The sequence below is a fragment of the Cricetulus griseus genome, chromosome 8 (genome assembly GCF_003668045.3).
Source record: "Cricetulus griseus strain 17A/GY chromosome 8, alternate assembly CriGri-PICRH-1.0, whole genome shotgun sequence".
NCBI lineage: Eukaryota > Metazoa > Chordata > Mammalia > Rodentia > Cricetidae > Cricetulus > Cricetulus griseus.
In genome coordinates this window covers 11,609,375-11,634,691 of record NC_048601.1, presented here as the reverse complement: position 1 = coordinate 11,634,691, position 25,317 = coordinate 11,609,375, and the positions used below count along the sequence as shown (strand labels likewise).

Here is a 25,317-nt window from a genome sequence, read left to right as displayed (position 1 = left end):
TCCCATATGCCAGCTGTCCTATTAGAGAGGGTAAGAGAGAAAATCCTAGAAGTGGAGGCAGTACCAATCACCAGGTAAACTATGGTCATCTCTCAAACTACATCAATAAGCACACAATTAAACTCCACTATAGCTCTAGTTCTTACAGGTTAGCTTTATAGACATTTGCTTTTAGGGAATGAGTGCCCTTTCCTCTCTAGGCAGGACAGTGACCTTTAAAAAGGCTTGGTTTTGAACTTGCCGTGCTCATTTCTAGTTGCAGACATCTGAGTGAATCATCTTAATGATTTTGAACTTTTTCTCATCAGCAGAACTATCCAAGATCCTGCCAACAGGACCACAGAGCCAGCGTTCATGAGTTAGACTATCCCCTTTACAGATGTTTAGCCGCAGCAATAAGGAATTAACAGGATTCAGGCAGGATTCTCTGCCACAGTACAGTGTGCCTTTCAAAACGATGACAGGGCTGAAGAGAGGGCTTCAGTTAAGAATGCTGGCTGCTCTTGCTGAGGACTTGGGTTCAGTTCCCATTGTCCCTGTCAGGTGGCTCATAACCACCCATAGCTATAGCTTCAAAGGATCTGGCGCCCTCCTCTGGCCTCTTTGGGCACTGCACTCATGTGCACAGCCTCCTTCCCTGTGTACACACACACACACACATACACACCTCATGTCCTTATACTAACAAAAATAAGGACAAAATCTTTTAAATAAATAAAATTAGGACCTGTTTGGAACAGAGCAAAGTTTACAGCAGTTTATATTGGAATTATCGTGTCCAAGATAAACAATCTGTCTCCATGAGTTATCCATGTTAGTGACAAAATTGTTATCTCCAATAATGTGATCTTGAGAGTTTAATTTTTCCTGATGAACGGCTTAGTCAAGTTGACATTAAGGCTTTAGTTTGACACAACTGTTTTCAATTCTCACATCTGAAAAATGGATCCAGTAATAGCACAGTGTAAGAACTAAACTATATCATAAAACCCATTAAAATATATTAGTAGAGCTGAGGAGATAGCTCCATGGGTGAAGTGTTTGCTGAACACAGACAAAGACCCCTAGGACCTAAGCTAGACATGGCTGATGAGATAGACATGGCCGATATGTCTGCAGCTCCAGCCTTGAAGAATCTTGTAGATCTGGGAGCTCACTAGCCTGTCGGTCTAGCTGAATGGCAAGCTCCAGGAGCAGAAAGTCTTAATCATTGAAAAAAAAAGATGGAGAACAATAGAGCAAGATATTCCTTCTACCTTTGGCCTCTGTGTGCATATACATGAGCAAGCCCACTTACACACACACACACACACACACACACACACACACACACACACCTCACAAACGGCACAGACCTACAAAAGCATTAAATTATACATACATGCATGTGTACACACATATACATATAGGTATATATTTACATATTAAACCAGTTGAAATTCTAGTCTTTAGTTCTTTGCCATTTCAGGCAAGAATCTTTTTTTTTTTTTACATGAGATTCTCATGCATTGCTTTCCTGTGTTTTGAGTTTTAATCCAAGTTGTCAAATTGTATGGTGTAAAAAGGAACCAGCAAACTGGGCCTAGGTGCAGGTCAATAATCCCAGCTACTGGAAAGACTGAGACAGGAGGCTCACAAGTTTAAGGTTGGACTGGGCTACAGGGTGAATTCAAAGCCAGCCTGAGTCCCTTAGTGAGACACTGTTTCAAAATAAACACAGTGGGAGGCTGGGTGTGTAGATCAGCTTTAGAGCCACTTCCAGGTTGCAGGAAACTCTGAGTTCAGTAGTTCAGGTCTCAGTACATCCCTCGCCAAAAATAAATAAATAAATAATAGAGTATTTAAACTGAGTATGACCTATTCAGACGGCAATTTAGAATCAGGATTAGGCAACTTGTTTAAAAGCCAAACCCATAGTAGTCATGTTAATATACCAAATAATGATTAATTAACAGCTAGTGACATCTTGTGGCCTTTGGCAATATTTGAGATTTTAAAGCAACAAGTACCTAATCTGAAGGCGCAGCCCTGTGAAGAAGAGCAGGTACTGACTTCTAGGTTTAAAATTTTGAGTATTTCTTGGCCTCACCAAAATCAGAATATAAGGAAAATGCCTTTGAAGAATCAATGTATAGGTATCTATAGATGATGAAGCATATTGGAATACATTAAGAGGCTATCAAGAAGTCATATGCATATCTCTGCATTAGATTATTGTGGAATGTGATGTGGGCATTTTTGTCTTACATTGCTATGACAGAATACCCAAGACAACCAACTTATAAAAAGGAGAAGTTTCTTTTAACTCATGGTTTCTGGAGTTCTAGTATATAATGAGGCAGAATACCACGGCATTAGCCAATGTGGAGCAGTAAAGCCACTCACCTCACAGCGTCTGGAAAGAAAAACAGACAGAACAAGAGGAAGAGATCTGGCCCAAAGCACATGCCCAGTCACCTCCTACCTTCCATGAGGCCCCACCCCTAACGTCTCCACCACCTCTGCAGCCTCTGAATGGACATTCAGGATCCAAACGGGGAGAGCATCCCTGATACTTAGGGACTGTGTTGTTAGACACCCAGGAAAGGGAGAGCATTGCTGATATTTAGGGATTATGTCAGACACAGAGGAAGAAGAGAGCATTGCGAATACTTAGGAGTTGTGTTGTTAGACACATGGGAAAGGGCTGCTCACACTTCACAGGACACAGATAAGTGGTTGGTGCAGGCATGCATACAAACACATGGTCCCTGTAGATATTATGCAGGTATTGTAAATTACATGTATGCTGTAAGTCCTTCAGTAAGTAACAGGTTTTGAAACTGTCTACTGAGAATTCATGTCACCTATTAGTGTCCTATTAAAGGAAATAATTCTTACAATTTCTAGAAATTTTACTTTAAAGATTTTGATTGATCTTATACAATGTCTTGTGGTGACCTGCTTGCTTTCCAGCCAATTTGCACATGCAATTTAAATTTAATTGTATATTTGTTCTTTAAGATCTTCAGAATTTTAGGAGACTTTAAAGGATAATTAAAATATGCTCTCAGAGCTTATATGATATGAAGTTTAACTAAACTTGCTTCCTTGGCAAAAATTACATTTTAAATTAAATTAAATTTTAATATTAAAATGCTAGAATGTGAATTAAAGAAATAACCCCAATGCTAGACTTAAGCTTTGGGGCATAATTTTAAAAATCTATTCTTTCTTTACTGCTTGTGTCTGCATTTACTAAGAGCCCAGTTTCTGAAAAGCACAGTATAATTGGTTTTTTCACTCTTCGCTCTTTGGGGGCTCACCACCCAGCTCACAAATAAATACTTATCCTTATTCATGAAACTTATCCTTATTTATGAATCCCTAGCCTTAGTTCAGCATGTTTCTAGCTAGTTTTCCTTAAATTTTCCTATCTACCTTTTGCCTCTGGGCTTTTACCTTTCTCTCTTCTATATAACTTTCTTTTCTTTTTATTCAATGGCTTTTTCTCACTCCCCCCTCTTCTCTCTTTTATTTATTCTTTCTTCCTTGCAGCTCTTCCTGTTTCTCTCTCCTGCCTAGCTATTGGCCCTTCCGCTCTTATTAGACCCATCAGGTGTTTGAGACAGGCAAATTAACAGAGCTTCACAGAGTTAAACAAATGCAACATAAAAGGTTGCAACACATCTTTGCATCATTAACAAATGTTCCACAGCATAGACAATGTAACACATCCTAAATTAACATTCCACAAGAACACAGGCTTGATTGTGTCAGTGAAGTCACCAGTTATGTTAGGGAAGTAACAGTCGTCTGTCCTTCCATCATGGTTGTCTTCTGTTTCTTCCCATATCTCCTGCTGTTCTTCAATCTCCAAAGCTCATTTAATGCACCACAATGAGAGATTTAATATTACAGGACTTCAGATTTTCTAATATTGTTACAATAATTACCTTCCGGCGCCCTTTACTACTGAGTGATGTACCCCAAGATGCTCAAGCAATCAAGCATTTCAGGCATCTTGAGACTGTAATTTAGACAGGAGACCTGGATATTCTCTGGCTAGGATGGGTCCAGTTGTCTTGTGTCCAAGATGTAGAAAGTTGGTCCTGTATAGCAAGTGCCCAACCTGTACCTCAGACCTCCATTTTTGTTTCTTAGATATAATCATGTGATATGAAGTTGAATTTTCTAGGTCAGTTTCATTTGCAGGGAAGTACCTCAGTCCTTAGCCTCTGAGTTGTGTCTCTTTCCTTCCTTGCAGCCCCTGTGGCTCCAGACATCACCTCCGTGGAGTACTTCAACAGCCTGCTGTACATCAGTTGGACCTATGGGGATGAGCACACTGACCTGTCCCATTCTAGAATGCTGCATTGGATGGTGGTTGCAGAAGGGAGGAAGAAGATTAAGAAGAGTGTATGTCTCTTTGAGTCCTGACATCAGGCATCCAAACAGTTGATGGACGGGCAGTTGACCTCCCTTAAGCTTACCTTTCAGTCATTGGCAGGGAGCTGGAACTATTGCTGCTACTGATGTCACTTACAATTAAAGTCGTGATTTGAGAGCTGAGTGTAGTGGTTACTGAGAAGGTGGGGACATGAGAAGGAGTTTAAGGTTATCTTCAACTACATAACAAGTTCAAGGCCATCCTAGGCTATGTGAGACTCTGTGTTAAAAAAACAATAAAGAGATTTGTAATTGGAAAGTTTTCTTCAGAATGCTTTCAAACAAACCACCACTAACATGTCAATATTTTCACTACTTATCCCCACTATCTGAATATTGAAGTGCTTTTATAATATTGATTTCTTCTCTCCTGCTTTATTAAGCTTTTTGACTATGTGTTAGGGTACAGATAAACTATTGCAGCCAAAAGAAACAAAAAGAGTGGATTAAATAAAAAAAGGAGATGAAGGATTCCCTAGACTCTTTCTTGTGTTGCCCCATCCTCTGCTACATGGAGTGCTCATTTACACAGAGTGAGTCTTCACCTCAACTTAATTTGCCCATGTGGCTTCCTTTTGCAATCCACTTTTGGTCAGAATTGGATCACATGATCCCCTCTAGCTTTGTAGAAGACAGGAAGTAAAGTATGCAGATAGAAGGTATAGTGGGAAATTACCAATACGGAGTCAGGTAGAAATATAAGGGTATTTAATAGGGAAAAGCCTTACTTACAGAGCGACCTAGCCAGCTGGCATGGCAGCATCTGTACAGTAAGAAGCAAAGTGAAACCGAAAGCGCAAACGCAGTCACACTACGTCACTCTGACCAAGCCCTCACAAGCATGGTCAGGCACACCTGTAGCCAGCCCCTAGGCATGGCTACAGCTTCCCCTACAATTCCCCTTTTAGTCTAAAAGAGGATTAAAACTTAACAGTTTAAAGTATCCAAAATGAACAATCATAAAGGTAAAATATAAGAAGATACAACAATCTGCTTATGTCATATCCTAACTATCTATTTTAACTAAACCCTAAAGTCATCTGACAGAGGTATCCAAGCCTGAACATCTCGTTCCAATCCCAACCAAAAACAATAGGAAGCTATCCCTAACTAGGTATATACAATATCCTAAATAACAACAATTGGGAAAGTGGGCGTAGCATCCTCCAAGTTACTTCCTGTTGAAATGGGACCATGATAGTCATGTGGGGTCCTGTAGGAAGAAAATGTTAGTATAGTGAAAGTTTTGAATGAATTGTATCCAGTCCATGTTAGATGGGATTCTCTTGATTGAAGATCTCGCTTGAAATCCTCAACTTGATTGAAGTCAGTATCCGAACCTCTGGCTGGAGTGTCAGTTGAAATGGAGCAAGTTGGATTCAGTGCAGTTGAGGAGGTGTGGTCCATTTTCTTTCCAGGGTGTCCAGGGATTGCTGTCAGGCAGGTCTTCATTTGCATGAGTGTACAGACCTGACTAGGCTTCTCTGGAACCATATAGTAAATGTCTTTTCTAAAGGCTGTTGTCAATATGTGGGATGGCAGCAGAGTAATGACCATTCCAAATAAAAGAACACATTACAAAATTGTTCTGAGTTGATATGCATTGTACACTTTATGACAGCTTGCATTCAGACAATCCAGCCAAGCAATAATAAGTTAATTGTAGGTTGCAGTGTAAACTCATAGGGTAGAGGCTGTTTGGTAGAGCCCTGGAGTTACTAGCTGTGGATTTGCTGTGTAGGGTGAGGTGCTGGCTCATTCGTTCCACATTGAAGTCACTCATCTTGATGGTCTTGCAGGTAACACGCAACGTCATGACTGCCATTCTCAGCCTGCCTCCAGGAGACATCTACAACCTCTCTGTCACAGCCTGCACGGAGAGAGGGAGCAACACCTCCATGCTCCGCCTTGTCAAGCTAGGTAGGAAGAATGCACAGATGAGGGGTGAAGATGTATTGGGGGAGCAGCCTCATGGGTTAGGGATGAAGATGCTGTGTTGGGGGGAGCAGCATTATGGGTGAGAGGTGAAGATGCTGTGTTGGGGGAAGCAATATTATGGGTCCAGGGTAAAGATGCTGTGTTGGTAGAACCAGCATTTGCATCTCTTGTTCAGCATGAGTTCCTTAGCACAGTGGAACCAAACAGAGGAACAACTAATTCTCTCTAATAAGTACAAAGTGGACACATTACAAGAATACAACCACTTTGGTATGAGTTTCTGTGATTCAAGTGTAAACTGGGCTGTGATATGGACCTTTGCCCTTCTTAGCAGAGTTGGAGGAACCAAGTAGCCTTAGGACTTTGGAAACAGAAGACATCACTGGTTAAGTAGATCAGTGTCTTCACCTGCTTCAACAGCATTCCCTCTCATAAAAATATTATTTCTTAGTAATTTAGGTTGAATAAAATACCTTGACTTTATTCAAGTTGGTATCATTTCAGAATTCTAATAAAATCAACCCAAGAGGAAAATAATTTATAACAGGGAACTCAGGGAAAGACAGACTCAGTCTCATTAGCCAGGAGAAACCTATTATGTGTTACATCATAGTATAGGCTCCCTGCCGGTGTATTCAGACACAGCTATTTCCTCTGATGGAATTGCTTAATGCCTATGCATAGCAAACATGACTAAGTTTGAGCTTACAAAAAGTGAAAAGATCAGTAGTAGTCCATACAAGGAATGTAAAAAATAGGAAGAACAACTGGAGAAATGGTTCCCGGGTTAAGAGTGCTTACTACTTGGTGAAAGGGCTTTAGATCTCAATATCCCACACCAGACAGCTCACAAACAGTCGTAGCTCCAGCTCCAAGGGACTCATAACCTGTTCTGGCTGCTGTGAACCCCTGTACACACACACACACACACACACACACACACACACACACACACACGCACAAACATGCACTCACACACTCATACACACAAAGATACAATAAAACAAATCCTTAAAAACATTTTAAAAATAAGAAAAGGGATTTAAAAATAATATATTAAAAATAAGTAAAGGAATCAATCTTACAATTAATTAATTACTCATAGATGTCTGAGCAAGCATAGATATGAATATGGCCTAGAATAAAGCTGAAGTTACAATGAGTGATAAAAATAACTAGAAGTGTTCACATGTAGGGAGACACCAAGGGAAATTCTTTAACTGAGGAAATAGCAGACCAAGGAAGAGAGAATGGGAAGTTGGCTCTAGTTCTGGTAACCCGTTACAGTTATGAATTGGAGGAGAGGGGCTCTAAGGCTCTGACCACAAAGAAATGATGGCACGGGCATGCCAACAAGCCCAACTTGCTCATTACATCCTGAACGAGCTGTACACTCTGCCTAACACTGAGCCCAGTAAGTACATTCAATCGTGTAAGTCAATGAAAAATCTACCGTGTATCAAGGACATGCTTCACTTTTGATATTTAAAGGAAGTTTGGGACATGTCATTCCATTACTGGCCACAGGTGATGGAGGGTGAGCTGGCAGAGAGTTGTGTGGGAGATATCTGGGGCATCGTTATTGTAAATGTAGCCATTTACAAGCAGATGTATGCTGAAGGCTGTAGGGTTCCAGTCTAGCCTGGGTGACAGAGTAACATGCTGTCACAAACAAACTAAATGAAACAGAAATTAAATATATCGCATCAATATCCAAGGCTTGTCGCAGAGATTTCAGCAGTTTGTGGCTGTGTTTCAACTTAAAATGTATTGAGAGAGAGACAGACAGACAGAGAAAAAGAGATGGAGGGAGAGAGAGAGAGAGAGAGAGAGAGAAGCCCAAGTGCTGTTTCTGGACTGTGGATATGATGTGATGGGCTGTCTTTGGGTCTCTACCTCCAGGATTTCTCCACCATGGTAGTCTATACTCTCAGATTGTGAACTAATATAGATGTTTTCTCCTGAAAAAAAATTAAAAGGTATAGTATGGCAAAAAGCAAAGAGATTTTCTAAATAGTTGCTACAACTTGCTGCCATCACTGTTGCAGATACCTGCTGACTCCTCACGTGAGCCTGGATGTGATCATAAGAGTTTCAAGCCATTTCTATCCATTCTTATGTTCCTATCTGTAACTATGAGTGAAGAGGCTCACACAGGCAGAGCTCACTATAACAGGCCCACACAGACATCTCACTAGAAGAGGCTCACACAGACATCTCACTAGAAGAGGCTTACACAGACATCTCACTATAACAGGCTCACACAGACATCTCACTAGAGGAGGCTCACACAGACATCTCACTAGAAGAGGCTCACACAGACATCTCACTAGAGGAGGCTCACACAGACATCTCACCAGAGGAGGCTCACACAGACATCTCACTAGAAGAGGCTCACACAGACATCTCACTATAACAGGCTCACACAGACATCTCACTAGAAGAGGCTTACACAGACATCTCACTATAACAGGCTCACACAGACATCTCACTAGAGGAGGCTCACACAGACATCTCACTAGAGGAGGCTCACACAGACATCTCATTAGAAGAGGCTCACACAGACAACTCACTAGAGGAGGCTCACACAGACATTTCACTAGAGGAGGCTCACACAGACATCTCACTAGAAGAGGCTCACACAGACATCTCACCAGAGGAGGCTCACACAGACATCTCACCAGAGGAGGCTCACACAGACATCTCATTAGAAGCTTAAGCACTTTGGAGTCATATTGTTGTCAGGAAGGTACTTTTAGAAAAGCTTAGGAAATCAGAAACAGTGGGCTGGGAAGCCAGCTCAGCAAACAAGCGCTCACTGCCAATCTGACATGGAGTTTGACCCCTGGAACCCAGGTGGTGAAGGAGAGAACTGGCTCCTGCAAGTTGTCCTCTGACCTCCACGTGTGTGCTGTGTCACCATGTTCCCACCACCCCCCAACAAAAAAGAAACGTAAAAAATATTTTTTTAAAGAAAAGAGAATCTCAAACAAAACATCATCTTCTTCAGCATACCCAGGAAGTCCACTCCTCTTCACCTCCACATCTTCAAAGGTCTCCGATTCTTCTCTGCATGGTAAAAGCCAAACAAATCCTTATGGAGATGCTGATGGTGCAAGCAGAAGTGCAGTGTTGAGTAAGGTCAGAGTCGTACCTTAATTCCATGCAAAAATCATTATCTTCAACATTTTTTAGAAAAATTAATTTATTTACTTTCTTAAAAACTGTTTAAAACCATGAAATAGAAAAGCATGTACAATTTCTACTCTGGTTTATTCTGGTGTCATTCAGAAAGTCACAAAGGGGATTGACCAGATGGTTCAGTGGGTAAAAGCACCTGTCGCCAGGCATGATGACCTGAGTTGTGATGGAAGGAAAGAACCAACTCCCTAAAGTTGTCCTCTGACCTCCACACATGTTGTGACATATAGTGTACACACACACACACACACACACACACACACACACACACACACACAGAAAGAGAGAGAGAGAGAGAGAGAGAGAGAGAGAGAGAGAATACATTTTTTTTATTTAAAGAAAAGCATGTGTGACAGAACACAATTTGATCATTTAATTACTTTTGTTGTGGCTATGGAAAATATTTTTGCAAATTTCAAAAACAACCCCCAGGGGGCAGTACTCCTCCTAATGAGAATCAGGGTAGCATCCATTTCAGACACTGCAGATAACCCACCCTTTCCAGCAGCTGCATGTGGGTTTTTAAGAATGAAGAAGACACCGATTTCCAGCACGAATGGTCTCTTCATTGAGAAAACAAGTCACTTTCCTAGGATTTCATCTGTGACCTCTAATATTGTTCATGGGCTGAAAGGTCTGCTCAAAACCAACTTGCAGGGTCCTGTAATGACAGGCATCACTTTCCCCATCCCAGGGGGTGACTTGTGGAGCTGTCAGTGTTCCTTGGGTCCTAACTGTTTCCTCTATGTCACGGGGTTTTCCACTTGCCCTTCCAATGAAGCTCAGAAGGGGATTACCACAGAAGAATTTTCAACTGGTTTATTGCTTGCCTCAGTCCCATCTTATGGGATATCTCTGATTGACAGTACACACTGGCCAAAATAGGGTGTCAGATGACCTGGGACTAGAGTTTCAGACCATTGTGAGCCCCAAGTGGGTACTAGGAATTGATCCTGGGTCCTCTGGAAGAGCAACAAGTGGTCTTCACCACGGAGCCATCTCTCCAACCCATATCATGTAGTTTTGACCCTCCATATTTCCCTGACAAAATTATCTAAACATGGAGAGAAAGTTCTTTTGTACATTTCAAGATGAAAAGTGAGATTCCAGAGAAATCACTGTCACAGCATCATAACCTTCAAAGTCGATAAACTTTCTTTTCTGTGCGTGGGTATCACCAGGAGTGCTGCCTCCAACTTGCTCTTGTCTGAAAGCAAGATGAGCCGTATATAACACCACACCTCTCTTTATTGGCAAGTAACTAAGTAATCCAACTTGACATCTATTTGTGAGGATATCTGGCTTTCAGTAGCCATGTTACTGTGCCTTGTAAAGTCCTTCAGGATTTTTTCTTTCTTTCTTTCTTTCTTTCTTTCTTTCTTTCTTTCTTTCTTTCTTTCTTTCTTTTTTAGTACAATGCTTTGCTGGTCAATAGACATTATCAAATGGAAATGGTACTTTGGATCTCAAAGTTATATAATGATCTAATTGATATTTAACCAAAGCAAGCTGTATGTTTCAGGAGAATGAAAGAACATTTCACTTATAACTGAATTGAAGACTTTGGGGGGGGGATTGTGACACTATTATTCAAGCCATTCTGTGTTTCTTGATCCCATTCATCTTAACATTTGCAGACATTGTATTGATTCTACTTTGCAGAAAATACATCTTTGACATTACAGATGTTCCCAGAGTTTGTTCAAATCAGAAAGTTACCATTAAACTTCAGAGCAAAATGGATTAGACTAGCCTGCAGTTCACTTTTCTGTGAGTGAGGCCTCTGTTGTCTGACACCATGTTGGGTAAAATCAACTTATGCATAAATCAATCAAACTGTCAATGAGTCCAATATAATAGCTTTTTTTCACCAAGATGACATATAAACGCATATAAAGTCTTTTTGTTTTTGTTTTGCAAAAATTTACCCAACATTTCTGACTACCACATCAACAACATGCCCAAAAAGTTTTGCTTCAACAATGGCCCTGTTTGTGATGTGTCGTGCCAATCATTCCATTAACAACTTGAGGGTCCCCATAGATTCATGAATGTTCTTGCAACTTGGGCCAACTTTGAAAGGATACATTTGTACGAATCCATTTTTCATACCTTATAAAAGAGGCAATGATGGAAATTCTCAAGCATTACTTAGATCTTAGACATAGAGGCATGAAACCCAAGGGGCTACTTTGGTTTCTGTCCAGCAGTTTATACTGTAGGGAAGGAAGGAACTGTAGGGAGAGACCCAATAGCTGCACCTGTGACCACGCCCAAGTGGACTAAAAGGGGTAGGGTGTGCTCACAGGTACAGGTATCAATGGGGTCTCTCCCTACAAGGAACCCTAATAAATACTTCAGAAAACATGAAAGCACGGCTCGGTGGGGTAGAGTGACACTATGGTGAAAGGTTTCTGTGACAAAGCTATGGGAGCTGAGGTCTGAGTGACAGAAAACCACACTATGCTGGACAGAGGGAGACTGCAGAAGCCAAGACCTTGAGGACATTCAAGGCGTGGAGGTGGGGGTTTTACTTTTAGAAGGATGAGAAGTCCTTGAGAGAACTGATAGTTAAAATAACGGCTCTGGGAATTTGAGGGACAAAATAGGCCGGAGAGGTGCCCGGTGTTAGGAATGTTTGCTCCTCAATTGTGAGACCCAGAGTGCAGATCCCACAACCACAGACCAAGGCCAGCACACGAACACCTGGAATCCTAGAGTTAATCCCACTGTGCAAGAATAAAATCTCTACCACAGCTTTGAGCCAAATTTGAAGCAAGCTTTAATTAAATACTAGCCAGGATAAAGGGCTCTGACCAGGTCCATTCTGGGGTTCCCAGAAAATGGCAACAAGGCACATTTTGCAGTCCTTTCTTCGTGTGTACCTCATGCCTACATACACCAAACATGTCCAGTGTGGTTGGTCCAAACAAACTTGTTTAGGGGAGCAAAACACATGTGACTTGCTATCTTAAATAAACAACAGCCTCCAGCACCTCAGGAAGTATCTGTCCTTGGGCAAGGGTCTGACAGGTTTGAGGCATTTTTGTTTCTTGGATCTCTTACGCACAGTCCTTAAAACTTACAACATAACTTGGGCTCCCACACTAGCACTAAGGGAAGTGGTGACAGGTAGATCAGAGAGGGGTTTGCCCTAGGTTCAAGACACCCTGCCTCAGAAGGATAGACAGAGAGAGATGAAAAACTCCTAACATGGTCTCCACAGTCTTCACACTCTTCTGGTCCCGTCTATGCACATGTGCTCACATGCTCTCCTTCCCTCCCTCTCTCTTTTTCTCTTTCCCTTCCTCCCCCACCCCGTCAAACACATGCGCTCGCGCGCGCGAGCACACACACACACACACACACACACACACACACACACACACACACACACACACACACGTCAGAATTAAAGAGTCGGGTTGAGTCAACGACTTACTTAAAGAGGTTAGTTGTCCTGATAGGAGAAAAATCATTGTGATTTAGTTAAATTCCATGAAAAAAAATAATTTAGTCAAGATGGCTGCAATGGAGATGGAGAGAATTGGACAGGATTCGGGAGTTATTTTGCAGATTGAGGCTCCAGAACTTTCTTTTGGGACAGATATAGGAAGTGAGAGAAAGAAAAATTAGAAGTATGCCTCCTCAGCTTGGCTCTTGAGCAACTGTTTCATGGTTGTGCAACTCAGTGAGACCCAGAGACAAGCAGGGGCCTTGAAAGGTTGAATGGTTGAATGGGGAGGGGTGTGTTAAGAGCCTGTCATTCTTTAAGCTAGAGAGAGGGGAGAGAGAGAGAGAGAGAGAGAGAGTGAGAGAGAGAGAGAGAGAGAGAGAGAGAGAGAGAGAGAGACTATAGAAAACTAAAGTACAGGCATCCAGCAAAGAGATGGTCATTCAGTGTCCAGAGATCACAGGGGACTTCTTCTGCTCTGGGATTTCTGGATGACTGAGAGCACCCTGTACTAATTAGAGACAGAAGTAGGAAGCCCTCAGTGTGGCCCACACTCCAGCGCCCGGAGACTGAATGGAGAGAAGATTCTGGGAAGAGAGGGTAGGATGGAGCAGTCAATGAAGGAAGAGGAAGCCCAACTCCACCCTCGTAAACCACCCTTGTGAAGTTCCCTTTTCCTCACACATGTGCAAGACACCAGAGATGAGAAAGCCCTGAGCTTGACTACCAGAAGAATCTGCACATAACAGCAGGCAGCTTCCCTGTGAGCAAGCTGGAGACAAGAGACATGATCACCTTTACACACCACCCAGCCAGGAGCTGGAGACAGAGGCCTGGTCCGTGTGCAAATTTGCTTCTTATGTTTTACTGGATTAGGGAATATTTTTTTCTAAAGCCTTCATTCTTTTGGCAGCCACATAACAGACATGGAGGGAATCCCACCACCACATACACACACACACCTACTCTGTGGCTTTCTCTTCCCTTTTTTGGAAATTGGATTTTAGGCCATCAGTTTGACATTCTTAATTTCAATGTTGACAACTTTGATGTGAATGAGAAATTTTTAAAGACATAGTTTGACTATGGACAAGAATTTTTAAAACTTACTTGGTACATTAGGAATTTAATGTTAATAAGATTCTTGTAATGGGTGCCCACAGAGGCAGAGAAGGGTGACAGATACCTTGGGACTGGAGTTGCAGGTGGTTGTGAACTTCCAAGAGGGTGCTGGGAATTGAACCTGGGTCTTCTGGAAGAGCAACTAGCTCTTAAGCACTAATTCATCTCTTCAGTGTCTAACTCATCATTTAATATGTTTTCAGACGCTAAGTATTTGCCTAAGTGCTTTTGATATATTCTAGTACTCTTTTCTTTTAAATATCCAAATCACTGGTTAAATTCAGGAAGAGTCTCCCTAGGTTGATGAGAAGATTCTAGAGAGCCCCAAACCTGACAGAAACAAAACACAGACAGTGGGGAGCCCACCTGCACTTTTGGATATAATGGGACCTCATAAATACTATTCAGTGGACAGTTACATCAATGAGTGACACTGAAATAAATAGTTAAGTGGGATATTCTGCTGTCACATGCCTTTAATCCCCACATTTGAGAGGCTGAGGCAGGAGGTTTGCCATGAGTACAAGGGCAGTCTAGGCACATAGTGATTTCCAAGATGGAATAGTCTTCCTCTTGCTCCCCTGTCCCAGAAAAAAAAAAGAAAGAATGTAGAGGAGCAGAAAAAGATGAATTTGGGACATTAAAGACAGGTTCTTCTCCAAGACTACATATTACACCAAGTTATTCCCTTTGCAACCTCCAAGTGAAAGCAAGGGTTTGCTGGGGGAGCACAAAGGGTTAGGCACCAGCTCTGTGTCTGGAGGCAATAGCTTGATGCTCTCGTGCTCTGTATAAATGAAATGGTACTTAACCTTGCTGTCTTCCATCCTGACCAAGTTCTGTACGTGGTACTTGACCGGGTTCTGTGTAGTGTTGTATTATATACCCACATGGATGTGCGCACACACACATGTGTATGAGTGTGTGTTTGGGGGGGTTATAGGGGTCAGAGGTCAACTGACACTTCCCTGACACTCTCTGTATTTCTTTCTGAGACAGGGTCTCATTCACCCAAGCACTTGTTGATTCCTGAGAGATCCAGGGATCTGCCTGTATCTGTTTCCCTGATGCTAGAGTTGCAGGCCACCATGCCTGGCTTTGTATGTAGGTGCTGGGGATCTGAAACCCAGGTCCTGGTGCTTGAGTGGCAATCAATTTACCAAACTACTTCTTTTTATCCGCTTGGTTTTTGTTAGGTTGGTTTCTAAAACATTTCAAATAACCTAGACTGGCCTCAAACTCACTGTGTAACTGAGGCTTCCCTTGAATTCCAGATCTTTCTGTTTCTGCACCACAAGTGCTAGGGTCCAGGGTACATGCTGCTCTGAGTGGATTTGGATTATGTTTTTTTAGAAGAGAAAAAAGTAAAACCTAGCTTTATCCAGTACTGCCCCAACCATGCACACTTGCTCCCAAGGACCCGATTTTAAGCTGGTGCAAATCACTGCAGGCCTCAAACCTGACTCACAGTCTGTCAGCAGTGAAGGGTGTGAGTGGAGATGAAGTTTCATCTGTGCCTTTTCCTAAGAAGAGAAGTGAGACAGAGCCCTGACTGGAGGAGTGGCTAATGCTTGCCAGTGAAAAGGAGACCCTGACATACTCTGTGGTTTTCACTTGTCCAAAGCTGACTCAGCTCTCTTCCCCTGTAGCTCTCTCGCCCAAACTTGTCACTTTCTCACTGAAAAATAACTTTCTAGTTAGACTCAGGCCACCTGCAATGATTCCTGTTTTTAAATACATGTTTCTTTACCATGCCATAATTAAGGTATTCTACAAAGGAAGTCCAAACCTGACTAGAAAGAGCTGAAAGGGATCAACAGTTTCACAGGACACTGAAGCTCTGTGAAAATCCAGATTCAGGAGAGTGGGGCAGGAAGTGTAAAGAAATCCAGCTAACAGCAGAGGAAGATCTGCTGCAGAGACCTGGCTATCTGAAAGGCAGCTGTGGATGGGTGAGCACGCTGCTGGCTCAGCCCAGAGCGGGGAGGTTCAGTATGTCCAGGCCAGCGATGTCAAGGATGGCTGTCAGCAGATAACAAGGGCCCAGCTTCAGACTAGGGGTGCAACTCAGCTGTTTACATACGAGAGGATTGAGAAAGAAAGACCACAGCATCACAACACGGCATCACAACACGGCATCACAACATGGCATCACAACACGGCATCACAACATGGCATCATAACACGGCATCACAACACAGCATCACAACACGGCATCATAACTGAACATCACAACACAGCAGTTGCCACCCAGCACAGCATCCACAATGCAGAATCCATAACAGCATCCATAATACAGTAGCCTGAGTAGAGAAGAAGAAATTCACAAGTGTGTAGACAACTTTACAGAACGGAGAGGACCAAGCCAACTACGCCTGTGACTCAATTACTAGAAAGGAACAGAAAGTGGCCCAGATAGCATGATGTGGGACTCTTGACTAACGGACTAATTTATTGATCAAGATAAAAAGTCTACGATAAAACTTTTCTCTCTGATATGTTATTAGGCATCTGTTTCCCTTCCATCATCTGTTTCCAAAAACAAAAATCATGTTATCTTTTTAGTTTTCTCTCTCTTAATTTTTACTAAAGATGGAAGAATCCAATCATCTGTCCCAAGATGAGAATCTGAAGAAAGGAAGACAGGTTGAGGCTAAGGCCCAAACTTCATCTCATTAGGAGAGAGACCCCTCCCCATTTTTTCTTTCTTCTTCATCCTTTTTTTCTTCTGTGTCCCACCCAAGAAGTTATGTGTTGTCAGGACAATGCTAACTCCAGGGTGGATGACACAGAAACTATTAATAGACTTTGGTTATAAAGCTGAACTAGAAAAGAGAAGTGTCCAAAGGGAGAAGTTGGAAACACAGTGGGTCCAGAGAGAAAGCATTCTGCCTGTGGTTGTGGCTGACAGGCTTGTGGACAGGCTTATTACTCAAAGGCAAAATAAAACCCAGGTTTTTATCCACTGACCTGTGAGTCCTCTGGACACCCACCCATTTACTACTAAATGAAGATTTTATATCTACAAAATTTCATTTCTTAAAAACATTTGCTCTTCCCTCAGAACCAGCCCCTCCGAAGTCACTCTTTGCAGTGAACAAAACACAGACGTCGGTGACCCTGCTGTGGGTGGAGGAGGGTGTTGCTGATTTTTTCGAAGTCCTCTGTCAACAGCTCGGCTCCAGCCATGACGCCAAACTCCAGGTACTGATTGCCTAGACTTTCCTTCTGAGTTACTTTTTCTTTTTCAGGATTTCTCTGTACAACAGTCCTGACTGTCCTAGAACTCGCTCTGTAGACCAGACTGGCCTCAAACTCACAGAGATCCGCCTGTCTCTGCCTCCCTAGTGTGGGATTAAAGGCATGCGCCACCACTGCCCGGCCTCAGTTACTTTTGATTAAGGCTAATAAAGCAAACTAAAAACTTTCTATTTCATGGAACTACAAGAAGTAAAAACTGTCTGCTTGCTCATTTGGGCTTTATAGGTAGAAGTTAACAGTATCTGTGGGATGTACGCATGAGGACCTTGACACCTACAGTATATTTACTTTAACAGGAACCAGTTGCCCAGTTTTTGAAAGGTATTCTAGAGAATGCAAATAGCAGAATCAACACTTGCCTTTGATTTTTTCTTTTAATTATTTGTAAATCTTTTTATTAATTTTTAAGTTTATCTTAAACTTAAAAAAGACACTACAAAAAAAGGCATCATTTCAGGTATTGTGCAAGTGCAGAAATAAGTGAAATATAACTTCCCCAGCATAGAGTCATATTACCAAAATAATTCAAAAGAACAAAAATTGAGGCATGATTATTGTTAAAGGTTTGGGGTCATACACAGAAGAAATGATAGACTAGCTCATTGTTCTCCAGGTCATGGTGAAGGGCAGGATATGTGGACGCTCAGCTCTGAGAGTAACTAAGTCACAAAAGAAAAGAGAGAGAAAGATACTTTACAGCCAGAGGAGGGAGGAAAAGGAGTTTATACACTGCAGGGGGGAGAGTGAGTCTTCCAGCATGAATAATTGATGCTCTTTCAATAAGTGGAGGCCTTGTGCCTGAGAGGGAAGGACGGGAAGGCTGGGAGAGCAAACCTTTTCAGACTGATTGCTGAGATAATACACTTTGATTTCCCTGCCCCTTTGATAGACGCATCTACAAATTTCTCTCTTTTGATCTGCACTGAGAGGCTGAATCCTGTCTCGGTTGTGAGAATGCTTTTGGAAAATAACTGTTCTGCCATGGATGGATTGTTCTCCTCCCTAACTATAGTGATGTCTTCCACTAGAAACACGATGGTTGGTCAGCTACCTGCTGCCATTTAGTCCTGTCAGCAAAAGTCTCTCTCTGCTTGCTGTAATTCCTTTCTGGACAAGGTGGTGACTGGGGTGGGAAATCAGTGCCATTGGCTGCCATCTTGTTAGCCGGAGTGTTTCGGGACCTTCTTTTGAAAAAGAGTGTCATGCTAGTTCATTGTATATATTGTGTAGTGTGTGTGTGTGTGGCCATGGATCCACCAAATGAGCAATTTCTTCTTGTTAAAATGAGATAATTTTGCTTCCAAGCACCATCTATCACCATGCGTGGGGTGGGTGTGATATAAAACAAAGAATGCAAACAGTTTGGGTTCTTAATATAGAGAGAATGACTATCAGTAAAAGAAGATAAAGAGCAACACCCCTAAGCAAACACATAGGAAATCAAGAACAGAGAGGCCTTCAACATAGGAAAACTTGAAAACCTTCATGATAAGAACTGCAGAATAAAACTACCAGACACAATGTTCATAGGAAAAGCCTATGGACAACTATGCCACATCAGAAAGAAATCGGGGCAACAGGCCTCACCAAGCAGCAGTGGTGAGCAGGTAAACTGGTCTGTGACAAATGGATTTTCAATAATTTTCAGCATTAGAAAGGCTTGGTTTGTGACTGAGTATCGTGCTGGAAATGTATGATTACATATATGTATATACTTTCACATACAGTGTGTGTGTGTGTGTGTGTGTGTGTGTGCGCGCGCGCATGCGCGCGCACATGCGAACATCCATAAATAATGCTTTAGTTTTTCCTGTAGCTGTGATAAAAAGCTACAGGAAAAACTAATACCCCAACAAAAGCAACTTGCAGGAGATGGAGTCTCTTCTAGCCCGAAGTTTCGGGGTGCAGTGGTTCACGGTGGGGAAGTCCTGGCAGCAGAAGCTGGAGCCAGATGGTCACGTTGCATCTGCAATTCAGAAGCAAAGAACCATGGTGTCTTTGTTCAGATAGCTTCTTCCTCTAAATGCAGTCCAGTCCGGGATCCAGGCTCAGAGGATGGTGTTACCCTCCCTGGGTTGAGGCTTCTCACTGCAATTAGCCTGATCACAATAACCTCTCCTGGGCACTCCCAGAGGGTGACCTAATGTAAACAATCCCTGGCCTCATACACGGTTCCTGGTTCTGTCAGGATGATGATCACTATTAACCATTACACATATATAAATGCACTGTGACTATGAAAGACCCCGAAGAGGCACTTTCGTAGAGGGAGACCCACACACCCAGGAATCAGCGAGGCCACGAACTGGATGTAAAAAACAAGAGGCTTTATTGGAGACGCGGGTACCCGGGGCGACTTAGCTTTTCTGAGGCCAAGCGCCTCGAGCCAAGGGAAAAGGGGTCCTTATATAGGAAAAAGGCGCAAGCTAGGAGCAGGGATTCTATTGGATAATTCTAATGAGGCATTATACAGAGCTATTCCCATTGGTCAATGTATATGAGGCGCTATACAGGGTTATTCAAATGAGGCAAAGTACAGAGTTATTCAAATGAGGTGAAACACAGAGTCTTTCAAATGAGGCGAAATACAGAATCATTTCCATTGGATGGTTCAAATGAGACACAGAGCCATTCCAGATCAGCATATTCTCAAGGTCTGGTGTCTGGTATAGCAGACTCAATTCCCCCCCCCCTTCCTGATGGCTGACCTTGGGGGCGGAGACCTTGGGACGGAGTGTTTCTCTTCGGGCGGGGCGGGGGCTCAGGGGCAGGGCTCCAGGCCGGCTCACTCGGTGTTTGTTCTCGTGCCGACCCACCTGGTGCTCGCCCTCGTGCTGGCCCACCCGGTGCTCGTTCTCGGGCTGGCCCACCTGGTGCTCATTCTCGGGCCGGCCCACCCGGTGCTCGTTCTCGGGCCGGCCCACCCGGTGCTCGTTGCTCGGCCCAGCCTACCTGGTGCTCGTTGCTCGGCCCCAGCCCCGAGGCGCAGTGCCAGGCGGGGCGGGCTGGGGGCGCGAGCCCTGCCGGGCTGAAGGCTTGGGAGGCCCCGGCAGCTTCGGGGCAGGGGGCTCAGGGGCATTTCGAGCGGGTCTTTCAACTACACATCCGTTCCTATGTTTGCAAGATGCTGTTTACTTAGCATTGCTCTCAATAGCACACACACACAAATCAACAAGCCACTTGAACCTTCATCAATAGGTTGATCAGGTCAAGTATGAACTTTCATTGAACTTGTGTGAACTCCTTAAAAAATGATAAAACAGGAATGGCTTTGGGGTTAAAAATACCTGCTGCTTGGCCGGGCGTTGGTGGCACACGCCTTTAATCCCAGCACTTGGGAGGCAGAGGCAGGCGGATTGCTGTGAGTTGGAGGCCAGCCTGGTCTCCAGAGCAAGTGCCAGGATAGGCTCCAAAGCTACACAGAGGAACCCTGCCTCGAAAAACAAAAAAAAAAAAAACAAAAAAAAACAAAAAACAAACAAACAAAAAAAAACCTGCTGTTCTTGCATACTTTGCATAGAACTGAGATTTGGGTCCCAGAACCTACATTATTGCTCACAACTGTCACCAAGAGTGGTATGGTACCCTCTTCAGGGCTGAATGCATGTGGTTAACATAAATACAGGAAGACAAACATGCATACACATAGTTTTTAAATCCTTTAATTTAAAAAGCATAAACCAGCTTAATACACACTTATAGCAAGAATGCCAAAAGATACTGATGATTCAAGGAAAATTAAGCAGAGTCGTGTGTTAACTGTCATCATTATTCGTGACTGTTAACATGGCCTCTATATTCAGATCTTAATCAAATACATAACAAGGAGAAAAATGCCCAGCAACGCTGGCCGCTTCCCCAGAGTGGCGTGGCATGGAAGGGAATAGAGAAAGAAGGAAAGATTTCTCACTATTAACCTTTTCCATCTTTTAATTGCTTTTATTCTACACACAACCTCCCTGGTATGAAAAACAGTTTTAGAAACAAAATAAATGAGGATGGTACAAAATGGATTTCATTTTCTTCACCTGCAGGAACCGATAGCTGTTTCCTCCCATGTTGTCACCATCTCCAGCCTCCTTCCAGCCACGGCCTACAACTGCAGCGTCACCAGCTTCAGCCACGACAGTCCCAGTGTCCCTACATTCATAGCTGTCTCCACAATGGGTAATTGTACAGATGAAGGCAATCCCGTCTTCGGAGGTTTCTACATTTTCTATGCTGTTTCCTCTTAAAAATACAGTTTTCCTTTTGATGGAACCAGCCCTCTACTGAAACATCCCTACCTATGAGTGCAGGGAGCCCTTGACTCCAATCCCAAAGATCATATGACTTAGAAAAAAGATGTATACTGTCTTGAAATCTTTTTAACCTGTAAATGTAGAATAGCAGTATATGAATTTTAGAATTTGGTTATTTGAGTTCTTTCTATTTTATGTTACTGAGCATGATTGTTTTGCCTGCATGGATGTCTGTGCACTATGTACGCACCTGGTTACCCCAGGTGTCAGAAGAGGGCGCCAGATTCCCTGGAACTGGAGATAGAGATGGTTGTAAACCAATATGTAGGTGCTGGGAACCAAACCCATGTTCTCTGAAAAAGCAGTGCTTTTAACTGCTGTGCCATCTTTCCAGCTCCACTTTAGGTTATTTTGAAAATTAGAAGTAAAAATACAGAAATCCCTAGTATATGCTGTAAAAAGGCTAGCAGAATCATCAAGGCCACCATCCTTGGAATCCACAAGAGTGGTACACACACTCCTGCCCAGCTCACTCTCATCTGTATTGGTCCTTGGCTGGTGCTGGTCAAAGAGTAGTTAAAATTCCTGCTTAAAATCAAAGCAAGATTGCTGCTACTTCTACCATGCTAATAGGAAAATTAGTGATTAATGCGGGGTCTGGAATAATGCCGGACTCCTCCTTCTTTTCCTGCATTGTAGTGTGTGCATTGCTCTTGTTAGGAGCTATGGACTATCTGTGAAGACCCTATGAAGATAGCCATGCATAAGAGCACACTGTCCCTGTAATGGATTGTTTTTGTGTCTGTCATTTAGCTGCTGAGTGCAGGGATGAATAGCATGGGCTGTTGCTTTCTTTTGTTCTTAAGTCTTTGCTATTAACTTTTAATTTGTTGGAAGAAGATATGAAAGCAGACATGGGCAGTGTTTTAATTCTGTTTCATCTTACATCTCACAGCACTTTTTCTCCTGGATTTTTGTTTGAGTTTTTTTGTTTGTTTTTTTTTTTTTGGTTTTTTTTTTTTGTTTTTGTTTTGTGTGTGTGTGTGTGTGTGTGTGTGTGTGTGTGTGTGTTGCATTGTTTTTGTTTTTAAAGAGCAAAGTTGGTATATGTTCTCACTACATAGTCCTGGCTGGACTGGAACTCATAGGAATCCTCCTCTCTCATTACTTCCTTCAAAAGCTGGAATCACAGTCATGTGGCACAATGCCTGGCTTCTGTGACACTTTTAAAATATACTTCAATGTCTATCAATTCTTGTCCTTTGCCTGGGAACCTAGAGCAATAGGTGGATTATTTTTTTTCCAGTTTACTTACAAGAGAAAACAAGTAAGCTTGGGGAAAACAGAGGAAGTGGCTTCCCAAATAATGTTGACTAGCTGGCTCTTCTTTCTTCTCAGCACTCAGCCACAAACCCGAGCAGAGGTAGCAAGTAGCAAGCACTCAAGGCGCTGAGGATTGGTTCCATGGGGTTTTGAGACAGTTATCGTGTAGCTCAGGCTAGCCTCAAATTTAGAGTCCAAACGGCCCCCAAACTGCTAACCCTCCTACCTCAGCCTCCCAAGTCCTGGGATATAGCTATGCAACCATGCCCATCACATCTGTTGTTTCCTGACCTGCAAAGGAGGACACGGGTCTCCCCTGGCTTGCCATAAAGATATGTATAAAGACATGGAACCTGTTTCCTCGCCTCTGGCATCCTGTTCAGACATGATGAGCTGACGACCATTCATCAGATAAAGCCCATGAGAACAACCTGATTCTTAAGGACTCTCTGACTTATTAATAGGTTTAATCTCTGCATCTGCACAGATGGGAAACCTCTGAGCATATGGCTACAGGTCATCAGATGGCCTGCTTTTGGTAACGTGTAAAATGCTGCCACAGATGGCAGCTCGCTAATGCCCTGCTCCCATACATTATTATCGGAGAGAAAACTGTTCAGCTGTGCTTCCTGACTTTCAGGTTGTGGGCATAAAACAAGAACCTGCCACCTTCGAAGCTCCTGGAATATTAAACAATGGTAATGCATGGTGATGGTTTTAAATTTTCAAATAGTTGCAAGCCGTGGCATTGATACTTTTCACACTGGCAGCTTTTCTTGCTAAGAGCAACCTGCATGCTGGAGGCCTAGGAAACAGACTCAGTTCTCCAAAAACGTAAGGACCATCTGCCCCCAGAGCTCTACTACAAGAAGACAAGGCGATGGTTGTCTTAGCCAAACATGGCTGTGCCCATTATCATCTTCATTATAAACTCCACATTCCTAAGGATAGATGAAAGTCTATGAATGGTTTTGTCAGCCTCCATGTCCTGTAAACTTTAGCAACCTGTGGCTTCTCTCTTTAGTTACCGAGATGAACCCTAACGTGGTGGTGATCTCCGTGCTGGCCATCCTCAGCACCCTTTTAATTGGACTGCTCTTAGTGACACTCATCATTCTCAGAAAGAAGCATCTGCAGATGGCTAGGTAAGAAAAGTGCACTTGTCTGTTTCTCTCTCTCTCTCTCTCTCTCTCTCTCTCTCTCTCTCTCTCTCTCTCTCTCTCTGTGTGTGTGTGTGTGTGTGTGTGTGTGTGTGTGTGTGTGTGTGTGTGTGAGTGAGTGATATGGAGATGGAAGCCAGGGCCTTGTGCATTCTAGGCAAGCACTCTACCACTAGAATAAGCATCAAGTCCTTTTCTTTAGACACATTCTCTACTACTTTCTTCACATTGCCAGAATAATCTATCACTTCTCTGAAGACATTACTGCTCATTTGGTAACAACTACATTTGAGAAATTTAGTTCAAATATATAGTTGTACACTAACAACGGCTGAATTACAAATCAGGATCTTCTTAAGTTTGTTTTCTCATCATGATTTAAGCAATGACGTACATGGCATATTAAAAATAAATCATCGATAGTAGCACACACCTTTAATCTCAGTCATTAGGAGGCAGAGACAGGTTGATCTCTGTGAATTTAAGGTCAGTCTTGTCTACATAATGAGTTCCAGGCCAAGTAGGAATATGTAGTGAGATTCTATCCACACAAAGAAAGGAAGAAAAGAGAGAGAGACTTCACGTCCTGGGAAGGGGTGGGGGACTGTAGCCTGCATTGAGTACACAGCATGGCAGTAGCATGGTGTAATATCCAATTCCAAGGAAGCATGCGATAAGCAGCCATGCACAGAGCAATGCAGAGGTCAGCAGTGGAAGAGCAGATGATTTTCGGGTCACGAACACCTTCTGGCAAGGATTGATTGTGAGCAGACCCCGTTTCGAGTCTGCTGCATTACAAGGGGCTGTTTCTTCGTGTTTTATCTTTCTTTGGTTTTTGGTACGGCATGTGGGACTGAATCCTACAAAACATGCATTACCCTTTTTTGTTAATGCTGTCACGATAAGCAGCATAAAGGCTCTCTCAACCTTCATGTCAGGTAAAGAGCTCCATCAAGTAGTGACCTTGATTGTCTCTTTCAAACAGGGAGTGTGGAGCCGGTACCTTTGTCAATTTTGCGTCCCTGGAGAGGGAAGGGAAACTTCCTTACAGTTGGTGAGTATTATTCTGGGACCTGTCTCCAGCTGGCTTAGCAGCCAGTACATGCTCCAAATTTGATTTTATTGTCTTTAAGACATAGATGATTTTATTTTCTGGTTGTCCTTCCTTTATTTCAGGGGGCAATCAATG

At 42.8% G+C, this 25,317-nt stretch overlaps 1 protein-coding gene across 1 annotated transcript in view; it reads left to right on the top strand.

The window, feature by feature from the left end:
• Positions 1 to 25,317, top strand: part of Ptpro (protein tyrosine phosphatase receptor type O) — a 198,918-nt gene that overhangs the window by 135,114 nt on the left and 38,487 nt on the right. Inside the window, exons 11-16 of the mRNA XM_035448717.1 lie at positions 4,247 to 4,398; positions 6,228 to 6,348; positions 17,208 to 17,347; positions 21,439 to 21,571; positions 23,993 to 24,113; positions 25,114 to 25,182. Of these exons, the coding sequence (XP_035304608.1) occupies positions 4,247 to 4,398; positions 6,228 to 6,348; positions 17,208 to 17,347; positions 21,439 to 21,571; positions 23,993 to 24,113; positions 25,114 to 25,182 (736 nt within the window). The remainder of the gene's footprint in view (positions 1 to 4,246; positions 4,399 to 6,227; positions 6,349 to 17,207; positions 17,348 to 21,438; positions 21,572 to 23,992; positions 24,114 to 25,113; positions 25,183 to 25,317) is intronic.